This window comes from Dicentrarchus labrax, unplaced genomic scaffold (genome assembly GCF_905237075.1).
Source record: "Dicentrarchus labrax unplaced genomic scaffold, dlabrax2021, whole genome shotgun sequence".
Taxonomy (NCBI): domain Eukaryota; kingdom Metazoa; phylum Chordata; class Actinopteri; family Moronidae; genus Dicentrarchus; species Dicentrarchus labrax.
In genome coordinates, this window is record NW_026136711.1 from 20900025 (window position 1) to 20924467 (window position 24443).

Here is a 24443-nt window from a genome sequence, read left to right on the forward strand (position 1 = left end):
AAGCTAAACTAGATTCTTCTTCTGCTCCTCTGTTGCCTGGTGAGCGTGAACGCGCCTGGCTCCACGGGGCTGCTGATGAGAGAGAGAGAAAGAGCCGTCGTGGACGCGCCGGCCTGTGTGTTGGTGTTGGTGGTGTTAGTGTTGGTGGTGGTGTATGTGGGAGCAGGAGGAGAGACTCTGCAGTGTCTTGGCAGCTGCATTAGTGCATCTCCCACCGTCCGCGATGCCTCCACGGCCAATGCCTGCCTCCTCCGCGTCCACTCGACAACACAGACCGACATGAACTGAACCGCCCGGACGTTCACACCAGCTCGCCGTATGCCCCGGAGACAGTCCGGAGAGCTTCATTCACGCACCGAAAACGCCGTGACGAGACTTGTTAATGGAAAATGGCGATAGGCAAAGGGTCTTGCAGCATCGTCTGCTTGGTATCTATCCAGATTATCTTGATTTTCAGCGCATCGTGGCCTGGAGCGGCGGGTCTCACGTTCCCCCAGCAATACACGTAAGTGACGGGCACCCTGATTGAAAACACAGCGGGGCTCTGATGGGAGGCAACTTTGGGGCTTTGTCCACTCAGCTGTGGTGTCAAGAGATACTTCAGTCATCCTGTTTTATTTGCTGCTGTTATGTAATTGGTGTCAGTGTTGGCGTTTGCATCAATGTAAACGCTGGGTGTTCAAAGCTCATTGCTGTGTAAGGTGTAGTCCACAGTATGACTGGGCATACATAGGACAGCTATTCACATCTTTAAAAGGGATATTTATATTTATATATATATATAAATATATATATATATATATGAACAACAACATTTCGCAGATCCCATATGTTTTCTTCCTTATCAAGTTGGCCTTTATGTAATATAAAATGGCCAATAAAGAGCCTGTTCAGTACCAAATGATGAGTTCTAGCCTTTATTTTGTACTTATCTGAACAGTGAAAGCTATATAAAGATCCATCTAATCAGATCTCAGATTATTACTCTGATGGTTCTTCTTTTATATCTGGGAGACCTAAAAAATAATGTCAAGGATGGAGAGTGTTTTTTAATTTTTTTCCACACTTTAAAGTAAAGCCAGTGAAGTTATAGGTGAGGCTGGTCATGGCTTTTATTAGTGAAAGCAGTCAGAGGCAACAGTAAGTCTGTGCAGCTCTTGTAAACTGAAAAGGGCTTTTTCTTTTTTTTTTTCTTGTCAGTGTTCCTCCTGCTGTTCCTGTGCGCCAGTACTAGATTTTTTCATGCAGGCTTTCAAGTAAAGAGCAAAACATTTCTTTATTCGATGAAACACTCGCTTCTCTTGCAACCTCTTGAGAAAATCAACATAGCTTCTGGTACTAGAAGGTGTGCTGGGTTGCATAGATGAAGAAAGGTGTGGTTTATTGTGACTCCCTTCTGAAGGCGGCATTATAATGAACATTTTCTCTGTATTTAAATCAATTCTGTGCTTAGTTCTTAATTCCTAACCCTTTAACCCGTTACTGTTAAGTACAGCTGGCACTTAACTTAAGACTACAGTTATCTGGGCCCACCTCCAGGCTCTGCAATCAGGCTGCTCTGGAGGGAGGAACAGGCCAGATGGTCCACTCATCTTCGGGGCACACAGTGAGAGCGTTCTGGCCAATCACAACTGCAGAGCCGAGGTGTATTTACCAATTAGGAAACAGTCTATAAATCAGGGAGGGTGTGTGTGTGTGTGTGTGTGTGTGTGTGTGTGTGTGTGTGTGTGTGTGTGTGTGTGTGTGTGTTTTATGATGAATTGGGTTATTTCAAGTAGGGTATAGCTGCTGCTTTCTCCTCCTCCTCTTCCTCCTCCTCCTCCTTCTTTCCACTTATTTTTCTGCTGAGTGCTCTGAAACAGCTACACAGCCCCTTGCCCTGGGTCTCCTCATGTAAGCTAAATGAAGCAGAATCGCTACGCTGAAGAACAGCATCTCATTCCAATTAAGAATTAATACTGCAGCAGTGAGGATTTATTCCCCTTCGCCCTTTTCACTCCCGCCCCTTCTGTCTGACTCCAGATTTCTGTCTCTGCAGATAGATAGATAGATAGATAGATAGATAGATAGATAGATAGATAGATAGATAGATAGAGATATCCACACAACATGTTTATATGCTACTAATTTGGATTACAGTCACTGGCAGTGTTTTATTCCTATCCAGGAAGTGTGAAGCTCCTTTACTTCACAGAGGACTCTGACACTGGGGGCTGGAGTTTGCATCATCCTGCTTTCCTCATGTTTTTAGATTTTAGGCTACCAAAATACTTGGTTAAGGGAGAGATCACAGTTCTTGGGCTGCAGCTAAATATCATTTTCATTAGCGATTAATCTATTAATCCATTTTGTTTTTATTATTATTTTTTATTTATTTTATTACTTACTCCAGTGGTTCTCAAACTCGGAGCCCATGAGGGGAAAATGTGGCAGGATTTATTCTAACAAAACGACATGTTCAATGTTCAAGATTACTTTATTTGTATCCATAGGTAGATTTGATTTGCAGTAAAATACATTCCTTTTGACAACAATATAAACACAACAAACAACTCAAACAATTGATATATATTTTTTTATTTTATAAGTTCAGGTTGTATTACATCAAACATCCACAGAGCTATACCCTGCAGTGGCAGTTTCATCATACATGGTCTGTGTGTTGAAAACAGTGTTCAGATTGCCATCATATTCCTTTCCACTGCCCTCCCTTATCCCCATGGCAACCCCCCATCCCCACCCCCTGATCTCTAAGAAACAACAACAGAAAGAAACAAAGAAAATTGGTGAAGTGAAGGAGCTGCAGTCTGCAACTACTCTGCTAGATGCCATTAAATCCTACACACTGGTCCTTTAAAATGTTTCGACCACTGTAGGTCTGTCAGTGCTTTAAACAAAGGACAGTTAACAGATAATAACAGTAATGTCTGTACCAAATTCATAACAATCCATCTAACAGTTTTTGAGACATCTCACTTAAAACCCCAAATGTGAACCTCATGGTAGCGATGGAGGAAAAGTCCGATGATCACCAAAGTCAGTAGGATTCATCCTCTGGGTGGCATGAATGTCTGTACAAAATGTAATGACAATCCATCCAATAGACGTTGAGATATTTCAGCTTGGACTAAAGTGTTTGCGACTGACATTGCCATCCCTACAACCATGTGTGGATGGTTAAAAATTTAATTCTGACAGCATTTGTTTAATACAAAGCACATTTAGTTGTATATGAACATAATCTTTAGGAGTCTATGGTTCTAGATAGACAGACAGACAGACAGACAGACAGACAGACAGACAGACAGATAGATAGATAGATGTAAACGTCTCCTCTATCTCATTCTTATACTCCACCTATCGCTCTGCTGCTCCACCCTCTCAACCTCTCGCTCTCTCTGCTGTAAGTGAATATGGGTCACATCACATATGCTTCTCTCCCTCTCGTCCCAGGGGTCTGTGACTATAGCAGGTAACAGAGAAGAGGCACAAGTGCGCTGCGCTGTTCAGCCGCTTTATCGCAGCATTGAGATACAGAGTTTTCTGACATCCCACAAGGCTTGAGAGGAGACGAAATGGAGCACAGTTAGAAACTTAGATTGTGCTTCAGCTGCACTGACTCACACAGTCGAAGCTGGTCTGCAGTTCTGTGAGTTACAGTTATATACAAACCTGATTTATTCACATTCACATGATTTATACAAAGCTTTATAAGAGCATTTTTAATTAATTTGTGATGCAACAAGCTTGTTGATTGTTGAGTTATTTAAATATGTTGAGTGATTTTCGATTCATATTATCATTTCACTTCAATTAATTGGAAATTATAGTGCATACTAATGTAATTATTGCATGTTCATGTTAAACATCCTGTTTGACCTATTTCAAGGATTAGAGGTGACCTTGGAATTTGATGGCTTAAGATTCTTTATAGAGATTCATTACAGTGGGCTAGTTGGACCGACAACGCTCATATACACTGTGCGATTTTCGGCTATCCCACGCTAAAGTTGACAGTTATGAGTGAAACATGGTCAAATCTTTACTCGTCAATCTAAAACGTTGGTCGTATCAGTTGCTAGATCACAAGTCCGACCGACTAAAGTCCAGTTGTATCAAAATTATGAGTGCTGCTCTAAACCACATCTACAAACCAAAAAATCTGAATATACCATAAAATGAAAATATTATAAAAACCATATAAACACTATTTATGTGTTAAGTTAAAAAAAGAATACTTTTTCTGTATTTTAAAAACATGAGAGTAGTGCAGAGAAATGACGTGACTCTGCTTGCATGCACACATTGCTACAGTTTTAAAAATTCACCAGGCTGTAATTGCATTTGACATGCCTCAAAATTGGTATCATACAGTCTGAAAGAGATTCTCACAAATATTTTATGAGAACCATCTCGTACAGCGTGACATGCAGTGAACCTGCAAGAACGCCGTTATCGGATGGTATAAAGGGGCTTTAAAGAAGCAAGAGCATCATACATCTGTAAAGGATCATAACCATCGATTTGACTTTTCGATTTTTATTCCGGTCGGTGAACTTGTGCACTTTTATGTTTCTGTTTTATGAGCACTAGTTGTATATACAGTATATATACATAAAAATATCTGGGATAGAAGGAAGACCAGCTCAGTTAGAATAATAATATGATATAGTAATTATTATTTGATCAGCCATGGTGGTCTCAGTTTCAGGGCTGCAGTAATCACATTAACACATTGACCTGTGACAAATTGGTAGAAAATTAAGGCTAATGACAACCAGAATGTGTTTTTAAAAGGGTTTATCAAAAATATGCATGTTTTGCTGTTTTTGTTACTACCTTCACAGTTGTCAATAACTGCTGCTCTTTTTTTTCGGAGCATTCCTCACTTTATTCTGCCGCTGCCTCGACTGCCTCGAGCTGGAAATAATTTAACTTTTAAATAGTGCTGTGCTTGTCAAGGACACTTTGTTAGGCATTCAATCATGTTCTAAATGGGCCTTTAAAGTGATAGTCTTGATGCTGCTGGATTTAAAAAAACAAAAAAAAACCAAATAGCTTACATCTTACTTTTCCACACCGTTCCCTTTACTTGGCAGTTTTCTCCAAACCGGAGGAACATTTCTATCAGAAGTGTAAAAAGCCTATAGCACTGTACTGAGGCTCATAATAAAATCAAAATGTGTGAGAAAGAAATTGTATTCAAATAAAGCGTCCTCATTGTGAAAAGTGTCTCTCTGTGGATCTGGACAGTTGAGTAGAGATTTGTGGCTCGTCCAACACTAGAAACAAGCCCAACAAGGCTTTAATCTGTGATGTTGTCTCATAACTCTGCTGAGAGCTGTCTCAGTGATAATGAATCGACTCTCTGGGCACTTACAGGATCCAGGGCGATTTTCTGGGTATTAAGATTTATTTCCTGGTTCAAACTAATTTAGGTAGAAAGCTCAAATAAATGTTTCGCCTGCACAAACTCTTCTCTAATCCATTGGGCCAGGCTGAAGAGTGGGATGACATGATCAGCAAGTGAATGAAGGTTGAACCAATGAAGTGAGCAGGTGAATAAAGGGAGATGTGAATCTTTATTGAGGCTGATTTCATTCAGTGAACCTCTGGGTTTCTTGAGGATAAGATGGCAAAGCCTGTGCATGTAGAGAGTCAATAACATGAATACTATACATTTACTACAGTCTTTAGTCTCTTAAAGCATATTTTTCATATTAAACGATTCTTTTCGCTGTGACTAATATCATGCGATTCAACATGGCATTGATGCACTGAATATGAAAGACACTAGTTCTTTTACTGCAGGATGCTGCTTTTGTTATGAGGCTGTGTAGGATTGTGTGTGCTGCTTTGACATTGCAGTTTGGGATGAGATTATGCTGTTTATCACTGAGAACACATTTTGGAAGAAGACATACAGAGCACATACTGTGTTGTGTTGCTGACACTGTGTACTGTGTTTTTTTTTCTCCCATGCTGCACTAAAAACAAATCCTACTGACGAGTCTTGTGGCCATTAAAGTTTAAGTTTCATTAGAACGAAAGAATCAAATTATCAGTTCAGTGAAGATGATTGATACTGTTCATCTGACCTCCACTGTTTTTGTTTTAATGATATAAATTCATCAAAAATAATACACACAGATGTTGAAAGATATTTTAAAAATGTTTGGTTTAACTAGTGAGGTCTAAACATTGATGTTACACAGTGATTCTCAGCTGAAACCCCACTTTTTGCGATTGGTTGGCTTACATGTTAGTGGTTATATGGTCTGCAAAAAGTAGATTGCCTCTTGTGTTAGACAGCACTGCACTCCGCCCAAAGACTGCAGGTGCAATTGCCTTACAAGATAGCTGCTATACTTTCGCCTTATAGACATTTTCTTTGAAGGGACACTCTGAAAACAGTTGTATAATGTCTTCTCTGGCTCTGGCGGAAGCTTTCCACAGAGATTCAGGCTTCTGTCTTTTAAATTCTAAACAGAAAGCCTGCCTTACACACTTGTGGCTGTCAAGGTTAAAATATGTGAGCGTTTACCAGACAGACAGAGGATATAATGAAAGACATTACAGACTATGGGAAATGAATGATCCAGTGTTTTTTAAGAATATTAGGACCTCTGCTGCTTCAATTTTGATCCGTATACCCCACAGGGGTGCAACACTAAAAGGCCTTTTAAAGATCCAGTGTGTAACATTTAGGAGTATCTATTGAGACTAATGTAACATAATATTCATAGGTATGTTTTCAATAGTGTATTATCACCTGGAATTGTGTTTTTGTTACCTCAGAATGAGACGTTTTTATCTACAGGCGCCACGGGTCGCCTTTCATGGAGTCCGCATTATATCTACAGTAGCTCAGATGGACAAACTAAAGTTTCATGGCCACCATAGTTTCTCCTACACCCTTCACAGCTCGTTCTCATTCCCAGGTTGTCAAATACAGACACGAACAGTATTCAGTTAGTTGCAATCTGCAGCTTCACCGCTAGATGCCATTAAATCCTTCACACTTGACTTTTAAGACGTGAACATGAAAGAAAGGAGTGAAATAATTTGAAAATGCCATATATCTTCTAATATCATCCGATGCCTTACAGGAAACATAAAACAACTATAATCTTTTACCTGCAAATATAACTCAGTGCAGAGAAACACATTTTACATTTACACAATGTAATTTTCCTGTTGCTTCTATGAGATGGACCATATTCTAAAGAGCCTCAATACAACCCTCCTGTCTATTGTTTGTCCCATTGCCATCTCAGCTTGTGTTTAACCAGTGGTCATTTAGAGAGAGAGCCATCACCTGAGGCACTGGTCTCTGGCAAAGTGAAGTAAATCCTGAAAGCTTGTTAATCAGTAGCAGCAAGTCTCTCAACTGTTTTCTGACAGTGAATTAAATTGTCTGGGTAGAATAATATCTGCAGTCTTCCACTGCAAATTTCAGTTTTCCTCACATTTTTTACCCTGACAGATTTAGTTTGTTATATGTCGTCTTTGCGCTTGATGTTTCTCTGTTTTATGTTTTAAAAATAATGAAACTGATCATGGAGGAAGGAGAAGAAGCTTGCGTTTCTGAAGGAAAGTCCATATGCATTAAAAAAAGCAGAGTTTTATTTTCTGGACGTGTTCCTCTGCAGGTCTGAATATAAAAGTATTCCAAAGCAATTATTTTTCTTCATCTTGCCCTTTTATTGTTTGTGCTTCCTCGGTTCCTTGTTAAAGCTACTTGAACACCCATGATGTCTGTGTGGGCGGGGAGGAAATTAGCTGCTGGAACCACATGTGCTTATGCAGAGCTGTTGGTTGGTGGTTCTGGTGTGCAGTCGATGGTGGGTGAGATTTCTGTGTTGGAGTTGACATTTAACATGAGCTATTGGTAGGAGTGCTGATTCTGTTAGATGGATCATTAAATAGGTACCCAAAAAACATTCTATTTTTAACATTACTTTATTAAAAACAACTGTATTGGTGCTGGCAGTCATCCATCATCGGGTGCAGTAGTAGTAGTTGTCGATGTCTCTGATTTTGATGCATCTCCACTTAACTGTTTCACTACCTGAATGTGGAGACTAACAAATTAAACTCTGTTCATTTTGTTGTCTGCTTTAATTTTTACACAGTAATATTGTTGGGACATTTTATTTATTGGAAATTACAGTGATTTCCTGTTAGTATAGGATTAGTATCTTGTATGCAGTCCACTGTAGCTAGGTTTTTTTTTTTTTTTTGCTTGAATGAAAACAGAATTTAATCATGTGTTTTATGTTCATTATCTAGGACAGTCTAAATATTATGCAAGTATTTCTCTGACATGAACAAAAAATACAATGACCTTGAGTTTGTGTCTATTCACACACATCGCTCATTGAAAGCTCAGTACAGCAGCATTTCTGTGATATGTGTGGTTCTAGGTTAAAAAATAATACATGGCTATGTTATTTTTATAATAGCAATGCATTAAATGATGAATGTGAAATGGGTCGCTCGTAGCGATGAACCTACAGAGAATTATCACCTGAATCAGCAGCTTTGGCTTTACTGAGATTTATAGTGAGTTTTAGCTCGCCAGCCCACAACCTTACTGTTCACTCTCACTGCTCTCATGTTGTTTTCGACTGCCCTAAAAACCCACTGTACACTACCTGCCCAGCATCAAACGCCATACAGACAGGGAATCTAGCAGCGAAAGAGTCAGATATTTCCCTCAGGAGTTGGTAGAGACCAAAAACAGAGCTATAAGAGTGAATATTAGATTTACATTCACCAGGTAGATGAACAAAATACGACTACTACTGCTACCACTACACGATGCTAATGTCTCTCTGTAACTGCTCCTAATTATACTTGAAAAACGTAAAAGCAAGTTGTGAGCCGATTTAAACCACATCTTCTGGTTCAGAATTGATAACACACACATTATTGGATAAGATGGACTGAATCGTTCTGTGGTTCAACAAAAACAGAACACAACCTTGACAATGAGAGAGAAGTATTGATTTAACTGTTTTAATACTAAACATTTTCAGCATTAATTTGTAGTGCCCTTGGATTTGTTGAATAACTCACATCTAGAGCCACATGTATACCTCTCCTTCACTGAATTTCCTGTTATTTGTTACTCTTAACACCCACAACAGCGGAGGTTTTGTTTACCCTGGCTCATTAGTTTCTCTATTTTCGGGGCACCACAAGAAATTCCAATTGCATCAGGGCCACCTCGTTGTCACAGCAGGTTTTTAAAGCTATTTACATACTTATAAAATAATCATGTAGCAAATTGTATGTTTTTATTTTCTTTGGAAATATTCTTTCACGGAATTAGGATGATGAGTCAACAAAGCTGATTAGGTGGCGTTACTCATATTTCATGGCTTACTCTCAACCTCAGCAGCGAAGGATGCAACTGTTGTCTTCTTTTCTATTCCATATGTCATTCAGTGAAAGTTGTGTAAAATGAGAACATGCTGAATAAGTGTAATCAGTGGTAATAAGTCAGAGGAAATATTTCTCTTGAAAAGATGTTGATGATAGGGAATCAGAGAGGTGCACACATCTGAGTTGTTTTCCAGTGGTGTGAAATTCTCAGAAAAAAAAAAATATATATATTGTTTACAGTGTGGAAGCACATTTCTTATACATTCAGTACATATTGAAACAATATTTATGTATTTAAATAAGAGCCAAAAGAAGTAATCCTCTAATTTTCAGAGTAATGTCTTTTTGAAAATATTCTTAAATTAATGTTTTCACAATTTGTGTTGTAATCCATGTGCAGGCAATAGATATTGTTATTGTTGCAACATCGCTGCTTGCGTCTTTGAAATACAAACACGCACACTCGCACACACACATATCTTTTTCATTTGTTTGTGTTGTGTGACAGCCTGTGATGTCTATCCACAGGATAATGCACTGGGCCAGGCGTATCGAGCAGGAGATTGACAGAGTCTTTCAGCACATCACTGGAGCTCAGCAGTTGAAAGGGGTGAGTGTGTAGCTCTCTTTTTATAGTATACAGGTTGTACTTATCAAAGTGCTGCATAAAAAACCGAGCAGAGAGGTCAGTGTGCAAAAAAGGTATAAATCCATTAAGCTAAGTAGGTGCATAAAATAATAAACAATTACAATCTGCCTTTCTGAAACCTCTTTGTTTTTTTTTTTTGTGATTTTCTGGGACATCTTACAATGCAATGCAGCCAGTTACACAATGTTTTTGTTTTTCCCTGGACAGATATAAAACTCTCTGTAATAGCTTTTATGTTCATCTGTTTCCCGAATGTATGCCGAACGTAGCCAACTTTTGCTGGCACTTTGTGTATTGTTTGCAATAATTATCAATCTTGCACACATAGTACGATTCCTACCAAGCAAAAGAAATGCTTAAACAGACACCCACAGTGGTTAGATTTAGAATATCTAGTATTATGTTTCATGAAGTCATGAGCTTAATAACACCTACATTCATGAATACTAATTCCAAGCTTTCATAAGCTCATCATGTAATGCCTGTGTTTTTTTTGCCAGTGGAGCAATTCACTTTCAAGAACTGTTTCATTACTTTAGTATTTGTGCAGTTTCATCAAGTTCTCAATGAGATGCATTTTAATGCATTTTACATTACATGCATTAAGGTAATCTGATTCCAGGCTCTCTGCAGTAACTTGATTTCTAAACTGTCATATCCTGTAAATGAGAAACCTGATTTCCTTATAAAGCATAAATTGTATGGATTTAGAATTGTTTTTTGATGTATTTTGTAAAAAGTGGCTCCAGTGAAAACTGTTGCCAATGAGGTCTGTGGATTATCCAGAGCAACAAGGACTTTGTTAGAAGATGTCTGTGTTGACATTTTTAAAGGATACAGTTGGGGATATTCTATATTTTTCTCATTGTCAACAAATCTCCTGAACAAAAGAACAAAAGAACAAAAATGGAGCGATGCCTGCGAGCTAGAATCAGGCAGTCAACTCAAGCTGCGCTGTTATACACACATGACATGCCTCACTCCCTAATCACAAACCAAGCACACCCTTCCAATCTGGCGGTCTATTTAAGCTGCAAAAATTTCCCAGCTCTCCCTCTGCTCTATCAGTGTTGCTGCCTGTCGTTCTGTAAGCGCCACCACGACAGTAATGTGTTTTTAATAGGTTATGGACAACACTAGAACAATGGAGGTCTATGGCAATAAGCAATAAGCTATATCAGAACTGAACTACACAGACAACATTTAAAACGTATCTAATGCACTGACGATCTATCACACTGCATGCAAATGTCCTGATTACTCATAGCGATCTGGTTTCACCATTTACCTGTTGGGTCCAATAAGATATCAAGGCTATTAGACACCCTCGCTGTAACAGGTGTCTAGGAATAAGGGGTTGTCCCTGAAAAGGTCAATGCCAAAAACAGGACCAAAGATCATCTGTAGGGGGCAAGAGAGCCCTGCTCTGTGAAGATGTGCGGGGGCGTTCCCTCAGCAGAGAGCATCGGCACGTGTCCTCACTGTTTGTGTCACAGCAGAGCAGATGGTCAGCCTGCAGCCTTCAGTAATGCCTTGATGTGAGACTCACTCCTTCATTCAATCCTCATTAATCCCTCCATGTTCCTGAAACACTCTGGATCTGTTAAAGAAATTGTTATACTCTGCTTGTAAAGCTCATTGCAGTCTTCTCTTGTCAAGGAAACACATAATTTAAATCATTTTCAATTCTTCAACCAATAAAAATATATAACATTTTGATATAGCCTTGTTATTCATGAGGGTTTTTTTTAGGACTAAAACTGTTTTCCTGTACTTTGGTTGGACTGTTTTTTGATGAAATCCCGAAGAAAAGCTAACATGTAATTATGTAAAGGATGAGAAAAATCTGTAGTCTGTCTTCAAAGCGCCCCTGAATTTGACATGCTAGCATCTCTGTAAGGCTGTACTCGGCCATAGTGCTGTTTTAGGATCAATGCTTACATTAGCATGCTAAAGTGAACACAGTGACAATGCTAACATACTGATGTTAAGCCGGTATAGCCTAATCTTTACCACGTCCATGTTCAGTCTGTTGCTAATAGTTGCTAAGCACTAAGACAAAGTACAGCTGAGGCTGATGGGAATTTAATTTGTTTTTGCAGTATCATGACAAAATAGAAATTGTGACCTGATGGTGGCCCTAGATGAAAAGTAAGAGAATCCTCCAAAGTGATTGGAGTTTAGGAGGACATGCATATCTGTACCGAATTTCTTGACATTTTAGTCAAAACCACAAATATCAACCACATGGTAGAGTTAGAGGAAACGTCAGGGGATCACAGCAGTCAGTAAGTTTAACCTCTGGTAACCATAATGTTTGTACAAAATGTAATTGCAATCTAACATGTTAATCTAAAACTTCACTGCTAGATTCCCATAAGTCTTACACACTGAACCAGCAACAGTGGTACATCTTGATTCTGAATATATTCTACACAGGACCTAGTTCTTCTCCGACAGCACACAGAAACACCCTGTTCATTACTGCATGTTCCCATCTGTACAGTGTGGGCCAATGAAGCATCTGGTCAGTACAAAACTTGAGGGATGTCTTGAAGTTCATTTCATGAAGTCCATTTATAGGGAGAGGGCTGTCATACAGTATGTATGCAGGTTTCCCAAATGTATTCATCCAGGTCACTGGCTGTCTTGTTTTCATCTTCCTGTCTGACATCTTTCCTCGGGAGGTAGAGAGTGCGGTGGCCTAAAACCCACCAAGCAGCAGCTCGTAGCAAGACACTGTCACTGTCTTGTCCCCAGAATATCTGATAATTATGAACCTCTTGAACTCCCAGTCATCATGGTTTCTGTGTGTAATAATGTACTGCAGAAGACACTGTTTGTGTAGTTAGATACTGCAGGCAAAACAAAGAATATAAAAAAATTTATATATTCTTTTTGGAGAGGTCTTGAATGTGGGCCTCTGTCAGCTAATCTTATAAATCACATAGAGCAGAGATTAAACAAACTTAATATACAGTAATATAAATTTAGCACAAAAGGTAAGGACACTTGTGTTTGGTAGATTATTTCTCTGTGGTAACAATGCTTTTTGGCAATAAATATTATACCGCTGGAAAGCCTGTTTAGTTCGCTTTCAAATGGTGCCCCATTTGTAAGGAACATGCATTTGTGGGATGAGCAGCAGCGCACAGGTTATTTTGCTGTTGCTATTGTCACTTGTTTTGAGCTTCTGGTACCCCCAGGTGCTGCCAGTCAGATGCCTGATTGGCACTTTGACTGATCTGGATAGGGCCCCTGCGATAGGGCAATTTCAAGCTGGGGTTCCGCAAAACCGTTGTGGCATTATTTGGAGTGAGCCCTAGTACCATCTCCAAATGGAAGGCCAAGTTCCATATAACGGGGGATGTCAAAGACAGGCCGCGAAGTGGGCATCCCAAGAAGACGACACCCCAAGAAGACCATTTCCCCACCCTGTCAGCACTTAGGTGCTGTAGGCTGTCTTCTACAGATTTGCATTCAAGGTTTGCAGGACGATAGGGCCGACAACTCTCTGCCCAGACAATCCGGAACAGACTACACGCAGCCAATCTCCGGTCTCATAGGGCTGCCAGGAGTCCTGCCATTACTGCCCTTCACCGTCAGGCCCGTTAGCGCTGGTGTTGGCAACACGTGCACTGGAACCTGAACATGTGGAGGAACGTTATGTTCAGTGATGGGTCCAGATTCTGCCTACGGCAGTTGGATCGCAGGGTCAGAGTGTGGAGAAGACGTGGAAAACACTATGCTGATTGCACTATAGAATGACAGAATAACATCTTTTGGTGGAGGCAGTGTGATGGTGTGGGGCGGCATCTCCCTCACTGGAAAATCGAGGCTTGTCATCATTGGAGGCAATCTCAATGCAGAGAGATATAGAGATGAGATTCTGCAACCAGTGGCAATCCCATATCTCTACAGTCTGGGACCGAACTCTATCCTCGAAGATTACAACGCTCGCCCCCACAGGGCGGGGTTTATCAGAGACTACCTCCAGAATGTGGGAGTGGAGAGGATGGAATGGCCTGCCAGCAGTCCTGACCTCAACCCCATTGAACACTTGTGGGATCAGCTTGGGCGTGCTGTTCGTGCCAGAGTGACCAACACAACCACGTTGGCTGACTTGCGACAAATGCTGGTTGAAGAATGGGATGCCATCCCACAGCAGTGTGTGACCAGGCTGGTGACCAGCATGAGGAGGAGATGCCAGGCTGTTGTGGCTGTGTATGGTTCTTCCACACGCTACTGAGGCTCCTGTTAGTGAAATGAATAACTTGTTAAATTGCCAATATGTCTTGTTTCTTCAAACTTCAATCATCCAATCCACCAAACACCAAACCAGTCAATGGCAGAATAAGCTGTTTGGCATTGGCAGAGAAGATTTGGCAAATTTTTCATGGGCGCAACCCACATACTCAGCTCTACTGCTCATCCCACAAGTGCATGTTCCTTACAGGCTTTCCAACGGTATAAGATTTATTGCCAAAAAGCATTGTTACCACAGAGAAATAATCAGCCAAACACAAATTTCCTTACTTTTTGTGCTAAGTTTAATTAAAATGGTGTAATGATGTAGTGAAAGTCTCATTAAATGGTGATGAGAAAAGTAAAAGTGAACCATCTATTAAAAACAGTGTCTGATTCCACATGTCAGTGCATCTACTCAATTAAATCTTTGTCTTCCAGTATTTATTTAATTGTGAGTACAACTGTAAAAACATTTTATGCAGCTTGTTGTTTGTTTTTAAAAGTTAAGTTTTAAAGTAGAAATTAGTTTGAAACTAAATAGTCACTCAGATGCAGTTCAAATGTGTCCTCACTCTAGTATCTTTCCCAGATGTCTCCTAATGACCCACAAAGGTCTCTGGTGTATGAAATCTTAAGGAATACTTTGTAAGGATGTTGAAAGGCCACATTTCAGATTCTCTGAATGTAACTGACGTGTTTCATGTGTGGTCTAATTTAACTTCAGGTCCTCTGGAGACAGGCATCTGGGTGAATCTGGTTTGTTCAGTTTGCAGTGAGCTTTAGACCGGGGTCAGAATATAATGAAAAGGGCAAACAGTTATTTCACCTTTTCACAGAGAGCCTCACACAGTAGTCTGTGACTCAGTTGCTGTACATTAAAATAGATCTAGTCTTCTGGCTTAAATAGGCTATAAATTCCCACTTATTTCTGAAATATTTGTCACCACCGGAAGACATTATTTGTAAGGGCTTACTGATACACACACATGGGTTTAGGGGCGGCTGTGGCTCAGGAGGTAGAGTGGATTGTCCACCAATCTTCGCTCCCCACTGCATGTTGAAGTGTCCTTTGGAAGATACTGAACTCCAATTTTCTCCCAATGCTGTGCATCGGTGTGTGAATGAATTAGTTTCTGTTTGTGGAGGCCTTTTCCGTCAGTGTATGAATGTGGCATGGAGTGTGAAGTACCTCGAGTGGTCAGAAGACTAGAAAGGTGCAGTGATGGAAAAACTGTGAAGAACCACTCGTACTCGATGAAGAGTTCAGGAGGTCTTGATGACTTCCACGGCAGAATTTATTGAGGCTCAGCTGAGGAGAACAAGATCAAGAACAAGATCAAGTTCAAAACAACCTCTAAACAACCTACGCTATCCTAATGAGACTGTCAGTCTGGCCAAATTAAGAGGCTGTGACCTGTGACCTCATTTAGGTTTTTTGTTTTTTTTCTACTTGAAGAATTCAGGATTTAATCAGAACAGTGACATGAGCAAAGTGATGAATTTGTCATAAACTAAGGTGGTGGGTCTGATCCACTTTTGTTGATTTGGGATTTAGCCATGTGTTAGGCGGTCTTCAACGTGGCGTTCAACGTCATAGTATTCCAGCTTAATTCCTTTTTTAAAGGCCTTGTTTGAATGTTATTTCTTGTTTTCCTACTGTCTAAGCGTCCAGTAATGTTCAGTTCCTCAAGAGTTTGTATCAAAAACAAACTCTCTGCAAAGGTCCAGTTCAGCTTTAGTTCAACGTGCCTTCCCACACATTAGCTTCAAGCCGGAGGGCACGTGCAGAAAGTAATCAGCCATAAAATAATCAGGTTCACTGTTTACATGGTTCAGTTTTTGTTTAGTTTAGTTCATGGATACCTTTAAACTGCCCCTCTGCAACCGATTGAGATTTCGTTTCGGGCATGTTCATTCTGAGGGGTTTATATGGAACATTTTTTAAATTCTGTTTTGGCTTTGAAACCAATTATAACCGTAATATTTGGCTCTGCATAAACATTGCTAATGTTTTATCTGAATGTTGCATTATTTGTTTTCAAGAGGAATTTCCTTAAGTGTTCTTCCAAGAACCATCCTCCCATTGTATATAAAAGATTAAGTAGACAGTGTCTTTGTCATTTTGGTATGAAATTCCAGTTATGTTCTTCAGTGGAAACATCTTTCAAAGACAGCAGACACTGTGTGTGAGAAGATGAGAAGATTGCATGAAAGGATCCATATTTAGATTTGGTTTGAACAGACAACACAGCAATTGACTTTTTCCCCCGTGTCCTCAGAATTTACATAGAAAAGGATTTTGCAAATTCATGAGCTTTAAATTATATGGTTCTGTCTGTTTGTGATGTTGCTCTAAGATGTTGAGATTCAAACTTCCCAGCACCTGTTCTTTAAATCTTTAATTCTTTAGTCTAGTCAAAATACAGAGTTAAAAATTATAATTTTTCAAATTACACCACACAGATTCAATCAATTGCACTAATGGTAACACAGACTGATGTTAAGTCAGCTTAGATGATATGTCGAAGGTTGACATTAAGTCAGCAGAAACAGTGTTAATAAAATGACTGTGTAGCTGTTATTGCTCTTACATTTTTTACTTTATCCATTAAAAATTTACAGATATACAATGAAGAGAGACGACGGTTTAGTCTTGTGAAGAATCAGCCTCGGAAGATTGTGGAGAAGGTGGCCTCAGACATAGAGAAACTCCTGGCTAAGAAGCGCAAAGCACTTGATGTAAGTATATGTTTCTGACTAATGTTGATCCCACTGACTGTACTGTTTTATCTACTACTTATTTCTTCTTTTGATTTTAACCATCATTTTTTCCCCTGCAAATGAAATGATCTAGCTCAGAACTATGTTGTGCAGTTTTAGAGTAATAGAGTCAAGAAGCTTCTTGCTAATTAATTAAGTTTAGATTTAATATAATTCCATACAATGATAATGTAGTACTAAATTCATACATTTATTGATTAACAAAAAAGTATTTGATTGATAGAATTCCCGATGTTTCAGTGTTGTTCCACCCGTGATTGGAGAAATCTGACGTGTCGCCGTACTAACTCCTCTAATTTGAGTGTTTCTCTGTTTTCAACATTTAGAGGTTAGCCAGTGAAGCAGAGCGGCTCCAGCGAGAGCATCTATGGCAGGATGGTATCAAGGTAAAGCTCCAGTTTTCTGTTTTGTCGCTTACAAACTGGTTTGTAAATATTTACAGTTGTTGATAATGCTAATGGCAGCATATACACGTAATCAGGGACACCTCAATCTGATCCATCCTATATACTGTGAACAAATAAAATATGATAGTGAACGCATCTTGCTCACATTTCTGAACAAGTTCACACATTAGGTCATTATTTTTGTCTGCAGTCCTGTACCCTCTACGCACCAGCACAGCTCAACATGAACTGATCTGTTACCTGCAGTTATCTCTCAGTCCATTACGGGCTGAACTCGGCCCGTTAATATAAGACCCAACTTGACCCGTGATTAAATATAGGCTCGGGGCTTCTGCCGGGCAAAGCTCAGGGAGCAGAATACTGTTGGGGCACACGACGGCAAGAGGTTATACATAAAGGATACAAATAAATAAAAATGCACTGAGAATGCAGATTGCGGAGGCAGAAACCGCCTCCAGCTTTCAGTGGATTATTTTTCCTTCTGCTCAGAACCAACTCCATGTCAGAATATCACATTCACACTTCTCTGAAATCCTGCTTACTCCTCTACACACAGCTGGCACGGCATGGACACCTTCATTAATTATTTAAATCGTTTGATGAGACACCAGCAATAACTAACCTTATGCACACTAACTAGAATTTTTTTCCCGTTGTATAAATAAGGACAGATATTTTGCAAATAGATTTAAGTTTAAAAAACATGAATGAGGCTCCTCGTGCAGAGGAGGAGCAGAGTTGAAATGTTTTATTAATTAGGCTGTATTCATTGTTTGCACAACTATGGTTCATCCTCTGTCCCTCTGTTCCACCTGTTGCTGTGTTTAAAGGGGATGAGAGGAGTTTATGTGATTGGTCATTACTGAAGCTCGCCATGACTCCACCTGCTGATTCTGTATTCCTCCCACTAATAATAATGTTTTCAGCCTGTCTTCCATGTTGCGCCCAGCTGCACCTGGTTTGTGTATGTCGTCATCAAAATTGCTAAAAATGTACTGGTCACATCCATTTATGTTTGCAACTATAGATTTTGCTTGCGTTTGCATCTGCAACCTATTTCAGGAAAATAGAGCCCATTTTTGCAGGCTCAATTAATCATCAAGAATTTGTATTGGCCACTTCTCTGATTTCTAAATTATATTTTGATCATCAAATGACGGTAAAAGAATAAAGATGAAGTATTTCCTCATACTGGAAATGTTACGCAGTCAAATTTAACTACTAATGTAAATTCGGACCAGATGGATATGTCTCTGAGCGCTGTGACTCTAAATAGGACGACCTGAGAAAGAAAGAACATTTACACCAGTCAGCTGAGCAGATCCCTCAGCGCTCAGCTGGCTCAACAGATGACTGAGTGCACTCAGCCGTGCGGTTCTGTTGAGTCCGACACACATTGGCATTCCACTTTTCCACTTGGTCTGCTTCATTTGCCCAACAAAATGGGATGGGGTTAACCTCATCCTCTCACTTGGCCTCTCACATCGTTCTCTGAGGCACTGAGTCCCTCTGTCATTTTAAAAGAGACCAGAGATTTTTGCATGTTTTAGCCCATTCATAGAAAATGGTCTCGACTTTCCAACAGCGTCAGATGTTTTCTAAAGCATGCCATAAGCATTTAGACTGATTTCCTACCCTTTAACTGTATTGCCACTGTATTCCAGTATCAGTGTGATGGAAATCAGTTGCAGAGATTCAAAAATGACTCTTTGAAGTATCGGTATTCCTATTGCTTCTTCTCTCCCGTTCTCTGCAAAACAAATGGACCTGATAGCTGTCAACCTCAATCTCAATAAACTAATTCTACATTAGTCTACGTATATAAGACTGGAAACAGCTAGCCTGTCTGTGTCCAAAGGCAACAAATTCTTTTTACCTCTAAAGCTCCCAGATTAGCATGTTATATCTCCAGAAAATCCCTGCATTAGGCAATAAATAGTTTTGTAACCCAAAATAAAACCATTGTCGTTTTTACACTTTGGTTTTTGTATTGATTTTGTCGACTAACTGATGGCCCGGGTTGGAATCCGGCCCACAGACCCTCTGCTGCATGTCTTTCCCTCTCTCATCCCACCCTTCCTGTCACTCTCTACTGACACTATCCAAATAAAGTAAAATGCCAAACAAAGGAAATAGAAGTCAAACTATTGCTTTAAAGGTCCAGTGTGTAACATTTAGGAGGAACTATTTGCAGAAATTGAATATAATATTCATAGGTATGTTTTCAGGGGAGGGTGACAGGAATTTTTATCTTATACAATTCTGAATCAGTTCACGAATGGCAAAAAGTTTTGACGATTTAACGTTACTTAATACATTTCTGTTCACTGAACAAAAAAGACATAACTCAACCACGAGGGCACAGCGTAGCACCTGGACGGTATATGGCGCATGCATACTAGAGTAATCCTGTAGTAGTGTTTGGGCACATTTTGGATTTAATGATGCAATAATTATCTTTAATTTACTTTAATTAGCTCATCAAGACCAGTTATCTGAACTGTCAGTTACGTTTCATTTGCAGCTCAGTGGGCAAATGACAGGTGTCAGTGGTATGGCCCACAATGCACTGGAGAAAAGCGTCATATTGCCCCCTTTTATTTTTAATGAATCAAAAATGGTTTTGAATCGAGAATCGTGAAATCCTGACGCCAAGAACACCCCTAAACATTTTAATAAATACATATTTTATTATGTATAAAACAGAGGATTAAAACACTGCTGTTCAGGGTCAGATCTAAAGAAGCAGAGCTCTTAGGAGAAGTTAGCATGGAGGACTGAGCAATGTCACTGGCTGACAATGGCAGGACTCAGAGCTTTACTCCTGTGAGGACGGGAGCTCTGTATTACTAACAGCAAGAAGACAAACAGCAGACAGAGAGAGACTTGTTATATTTAGCTAAATTGTAATATAGGTGAAAGCCCTCTTTGGAGACAAGATTTGGTAATCAAAACAGGCCAAAAATAGTCACATAGCAGCCGCCGAGTAGATGTCACGCTTATTCTGAAGTATGTTAGGTCTCTTCAAAAACTTAGAGTAACAGATGGCGATGCTCTACCCAAGCCTGACAGCCTGTCTACTGATTCATAATGTGACAGTACTGAGCAGAAAACAATAGCAAACATTTGGTGCTTACAGCTTCACAAATGGAAGGATTTGCTTCTTTCACTTCAATGGGCATTTGTCACCATTGTTGCCATTTTAGAGATGAAACAATAGATTAATGAATTACACAAAATGGATAGATTAACAATATCTGTCCCCTCATTTATGTGACATTTACACATGAACCGTGGTGGTCTATCTCACTGTCAGTGAACATATTTAAAACTAATAAGACAATTTGGGAGGTAAATGAATAAAAGTTCAAAAAAGTTTGGTTTTGGAGATCGATACAGTTTATTACAGTTTAATACATTAACTATAATTCATTAAAATACCCTAATTAAGTACTCTCCATGTGTTATATATGCATCTGTTTTCTTCTAGGAGCTGGACATGGCTTATTATGACTCAAAGGCAGAGCTGGATTATGTGAGTAAAGGACCAATAAACTGATTTGTCTGTTTTGTTTTTGTTCACTGAGGCCATTCGACAGTAGGACGATTACTTGGCGATGATTGAAATAAATAGATATATTCTCATGTTCTCATAGTATTCCATGGATGGAGAAGGAGAGGTGGAAAATCCTTCGCACATCAAGCTGGAGTTTGTGTATGATCCAAACTTCAAGAATAATGTCAACTATTCGTACACAGCTGTTCAGATTCCCACAGATATTTATAAAGGAGGCAAGTGACCTTCTTATTTTATTGTTTTTTTTACACAGCACTGTGGAAAGATGTCATGTGCTCTAATGATCAGATTTATTTTACACATTTACAGGAGCATATCTAAGAAGTTTTACTCTTTCCCCCATCAGCTCCAGTCATTCTAAATGAGTTGAACTGGACGCAGGCGCTGGAGAAAGTGTTCATGGAGAACAGTCAGGAGGATCCATCATTGCTGTGGCAAGCGTTTGGGAGTGCGACGGGAGTCACTCGCTACTACCCAGGTAGGATTTTAACAACCGTTCCTGTGCTTCCTAACCTCATGTTGAATATTAAATACATTGAATAGTATGAGTGAAACATCTTTTTTTTCAGCCACACCTTGGAAAGCCCCTGATAAAATCGACTTGTATGACGTCAGGAGGAGGCCGTGGTACAGTATTCTGCTTAAAGCATCTTTTCATGTTGGCCTATCACAGGTGCAGTAGATTTACAGTGTTTTGCATCCACTCCTTTTCTTTGTCACAGGTACATCCAGGGAGCCTCATCCCCCAAAGATATGGTCATTCTTGTTGATGTGTAAGTATTTAATGATGTTTCAAATAGTTTGAGTTGTAATTTTCTTGGGTTTAGTTATTGGCTTACATGTGAATGTAGCGTAAGTATACTGTTAAAACAGAAATGCGTGCTGCTTCTACTTCTCGCTGTGCCCTTGTGAATTGAAAAAAAACACAAAACTTTCATTTCTCTTGCAGTTTTAAATAATTAAGTGGTGTTGAAATCCATCTGAGAAGTTTTCCACAGCCTTTCTTGCACTTCTGTCTCTCTCGCGCGAGTGAACTGAAGAGACTGTCAATGGTGTTATTTCACATAAGTGAGCAGCTTCTTCGGCCGTCTGGTCCCATAGGCCAGCAAAACTAGATGAAAGAAGCTAGACTGAAGTTGTTTTGTAGTAGAAAAACAGCGCACCTGGCACTGACTCTGCACTGAAACAAGCTGAGAGCGCAGCTCTTATTGCTTATCATGTGTAACGGCATAAAGGTTAAGTTAGAAATTATTCAGACACAAGAGCAAAGTCTGAATGCCTCGTACAAGATGTTGTTTTGAGGTTTATAACTGGAGAAACAGCAGAACGTGCATGAAGACATGAAGACCCTTTACTATTTAAAGGAATAATCTGACATTTTGGGATATACACTTATACAATTATTTGCTTCCCAGCAGAGAGACCGTTGAGGAGATTGATACCCCTCTTCTGTCTGTCTGTTAAATATAAGGCAACAGCCAGGAGAGGCAGCTGGTTAGCCTAGCTTAGCACAAAGTCTAGGAACAGGCGGCAGTTGCCTGGAGACAGTGGAGTCTCCAGGAAGTTACTGCTCTCAGCCAAGATAGTTTAGCACATAATCCCCTTAAAACAGCAAATTTGTGTTCTTACAGTTGTTTTTGTATGGATTAAACAAAAGACGTGTCAAATGTTGAGCTTTAGAAGACTTAGTCAGTGGATTTTGTTACCATTGGAGACAGCCAGGCTAGCTGTTTCCCCCTGTTTAAGGTCTTTATGCTGTGTTGTGCATCTAACTCTTCACCAGAAACCATTTATCCCAAAATGTCAAACTGTTGCTTAAGGCTTCAACGTGATCCGACCGAATTTTGTTTCCTGTTTCTATGGCAACAGATAGTATAGTGTGTTTTGCTGAGTGTATTCAGCCTCAGTTATGGTCGAGTACCGCAGCCTGCTGGGACACTGCACTGTCCCCATGGTTGCAATTCACTGAGGTGATAATGGACCGTTCATTGGCACTCTCTGCGAGGTTAATCCTATTATTGAGTTGAATGAGGAAAACAGGAGAGTAGCCCTCATGAATGACCTTTCATCAACATGAAACGTTTGTTTACATACATCGAAGTTGTCAGAGAGGCAGCCGTGTATTCAAGTTCAAACAGGAAAACAACGAGTAATGAAAAAGAAACCCCATGTGTTGTTTTGTATTATAAGTAATATGTAAGAAATACTGCTAAATAAACTATAAGCCAAAACTCAGGAATTCATAGGCTCTTTATTTATTCAGAAAGTATTTAGGGACTAAATAGCGTTTGTCCATCTATTCACTGGGGTTAAATTAAGTTTTTTTTGTCTTGCAGTTTCAGCAGCACTGCTGAAAATTGTGTTTGGGTTAATGTAAAGTGTACATTAGTGCATTCCTCTTCGGGAGGAGGAAATGGAAATGCGAACAAATAGCCGCTAAAAAGGATTTATCACTGCTGATTAACCACTGCGGCAGGGGAAATTACATCTATGATTGAACATTTGGAGGAAGCATGTTTAAAGTTTTCAGCACTACTTAAGACTAAAGTCTGGAAAGTCAGAGGGAGAGAGAGCGTGCATTGTAATGTAAGCAGTTAATTATACTGAAATAGACCTAATGGATTTTTAAAAATCAGTTTAAGCAACCATATCAGAGTAGATTAAAAGTTTACCAACAAAAACTCATAATTCCTCATAAGTTATTTGACCAAAGGAGTCTTAAACAGCACAGACATTAGGTCTTATTTAGCAGTACTTTATTCATATCCACTGCAGATGGAGTCATGTACTGTGCACCTTCAGTTCTAGTAAATGCTTAGCTGAAACGTGCTGCTGAATCCTTTTGCAAACCTCTATATAAAAACCTTTGTGATTGTGTGTGCTTATATCCCTGTGTATGTCTTTGAACTTGTGACTCAGATGATACTTGTGTGTTTCCTCAGGAGCGGCAGTGTCAGTGGACTCACCCTGAAACTGATCAAAGCGTCAGTAATGGAAATGCTGGACACTTTGTCTGATGATGACTACGTCAACGTGGCCAGGGTTAGCATCTAGCACTTACTGACTGGTTCTCCATTATTTCACATCTGTCTATCTTGGCTTTGTTGTACTTGTTTCACTTAATTTCAGTCTCTACACATTTAAGCCCAAACTGTGACTCCTGCTGTGTTTTAGTTTAACGAGAAGGCCGAGGCTGTGGTTCCCTGCTTCAAACATCTCGTCCAGGCTAATGTACGCAACAAAAAGATCTTCAAGGATGCAGTGCAGCAAATGCAGGCTAAAGGCACCACTGACTACAAGTCTGGATTTCATTTTGCCTTCAACCAGCTGTTAAATGTAAATGACGTATTGATTTACATCGTGTCAATACTAGCGTCTACACACAGTGTTT

General features: G+C 39.7%; 1 protein-coding gene across 2 annotated transcripts in view; it reads left to right on the forward strand.

The window, feature by feature from the left end:
• Positions 1–66: 66 nt before the first annotated feature.
• The window catches only part of LOC127372083 (voltage-dependent calcium channel subunit alpha-2/delta-2-like), a 41512-nt gene continuing 17135 nt past the window's right edge, over positions 67–24443 (forward strand). For both annotated transcript variants that reach the window (XR_007886534.1, XM_051415438.1), the window contains exons 1-11: positions 67–505; positions 9919–10000; positions 16910–17026; positions 17395–17454; positions 20966–21010; positions 21132–21267; positions 21399–21530; positions 21622–21679; positions 21775–21825; positions 23995–24094; positions 24227–24388. Coding sequence is in view for 1 of the 2 variants with exons in the window: in XM_051415438.1 (XP_051271398.1) it covers positions 390–505; positions 9919–10000; positions 16910–17026; positions 17395–17454; positions 20966–21010; positions 21132–21267; positions 21399–21530; positions 21622–21679; positions 21775–21825; positions 23995–24094; positions 24227–24388 (1059 nt within the window). In the remaining variant the exon portion in view is untranslated. The remainder of the gene's footprint in view (positions 506–9918; positions 10001–16909; positions 17027–17394; positions 17455–20965; positions 21011–21131; positions 21268–21398; positions 21531–21621; positions 21680–21774; positions 21826–23994; positions 24095–24226; positions 24389–24443) is intronic.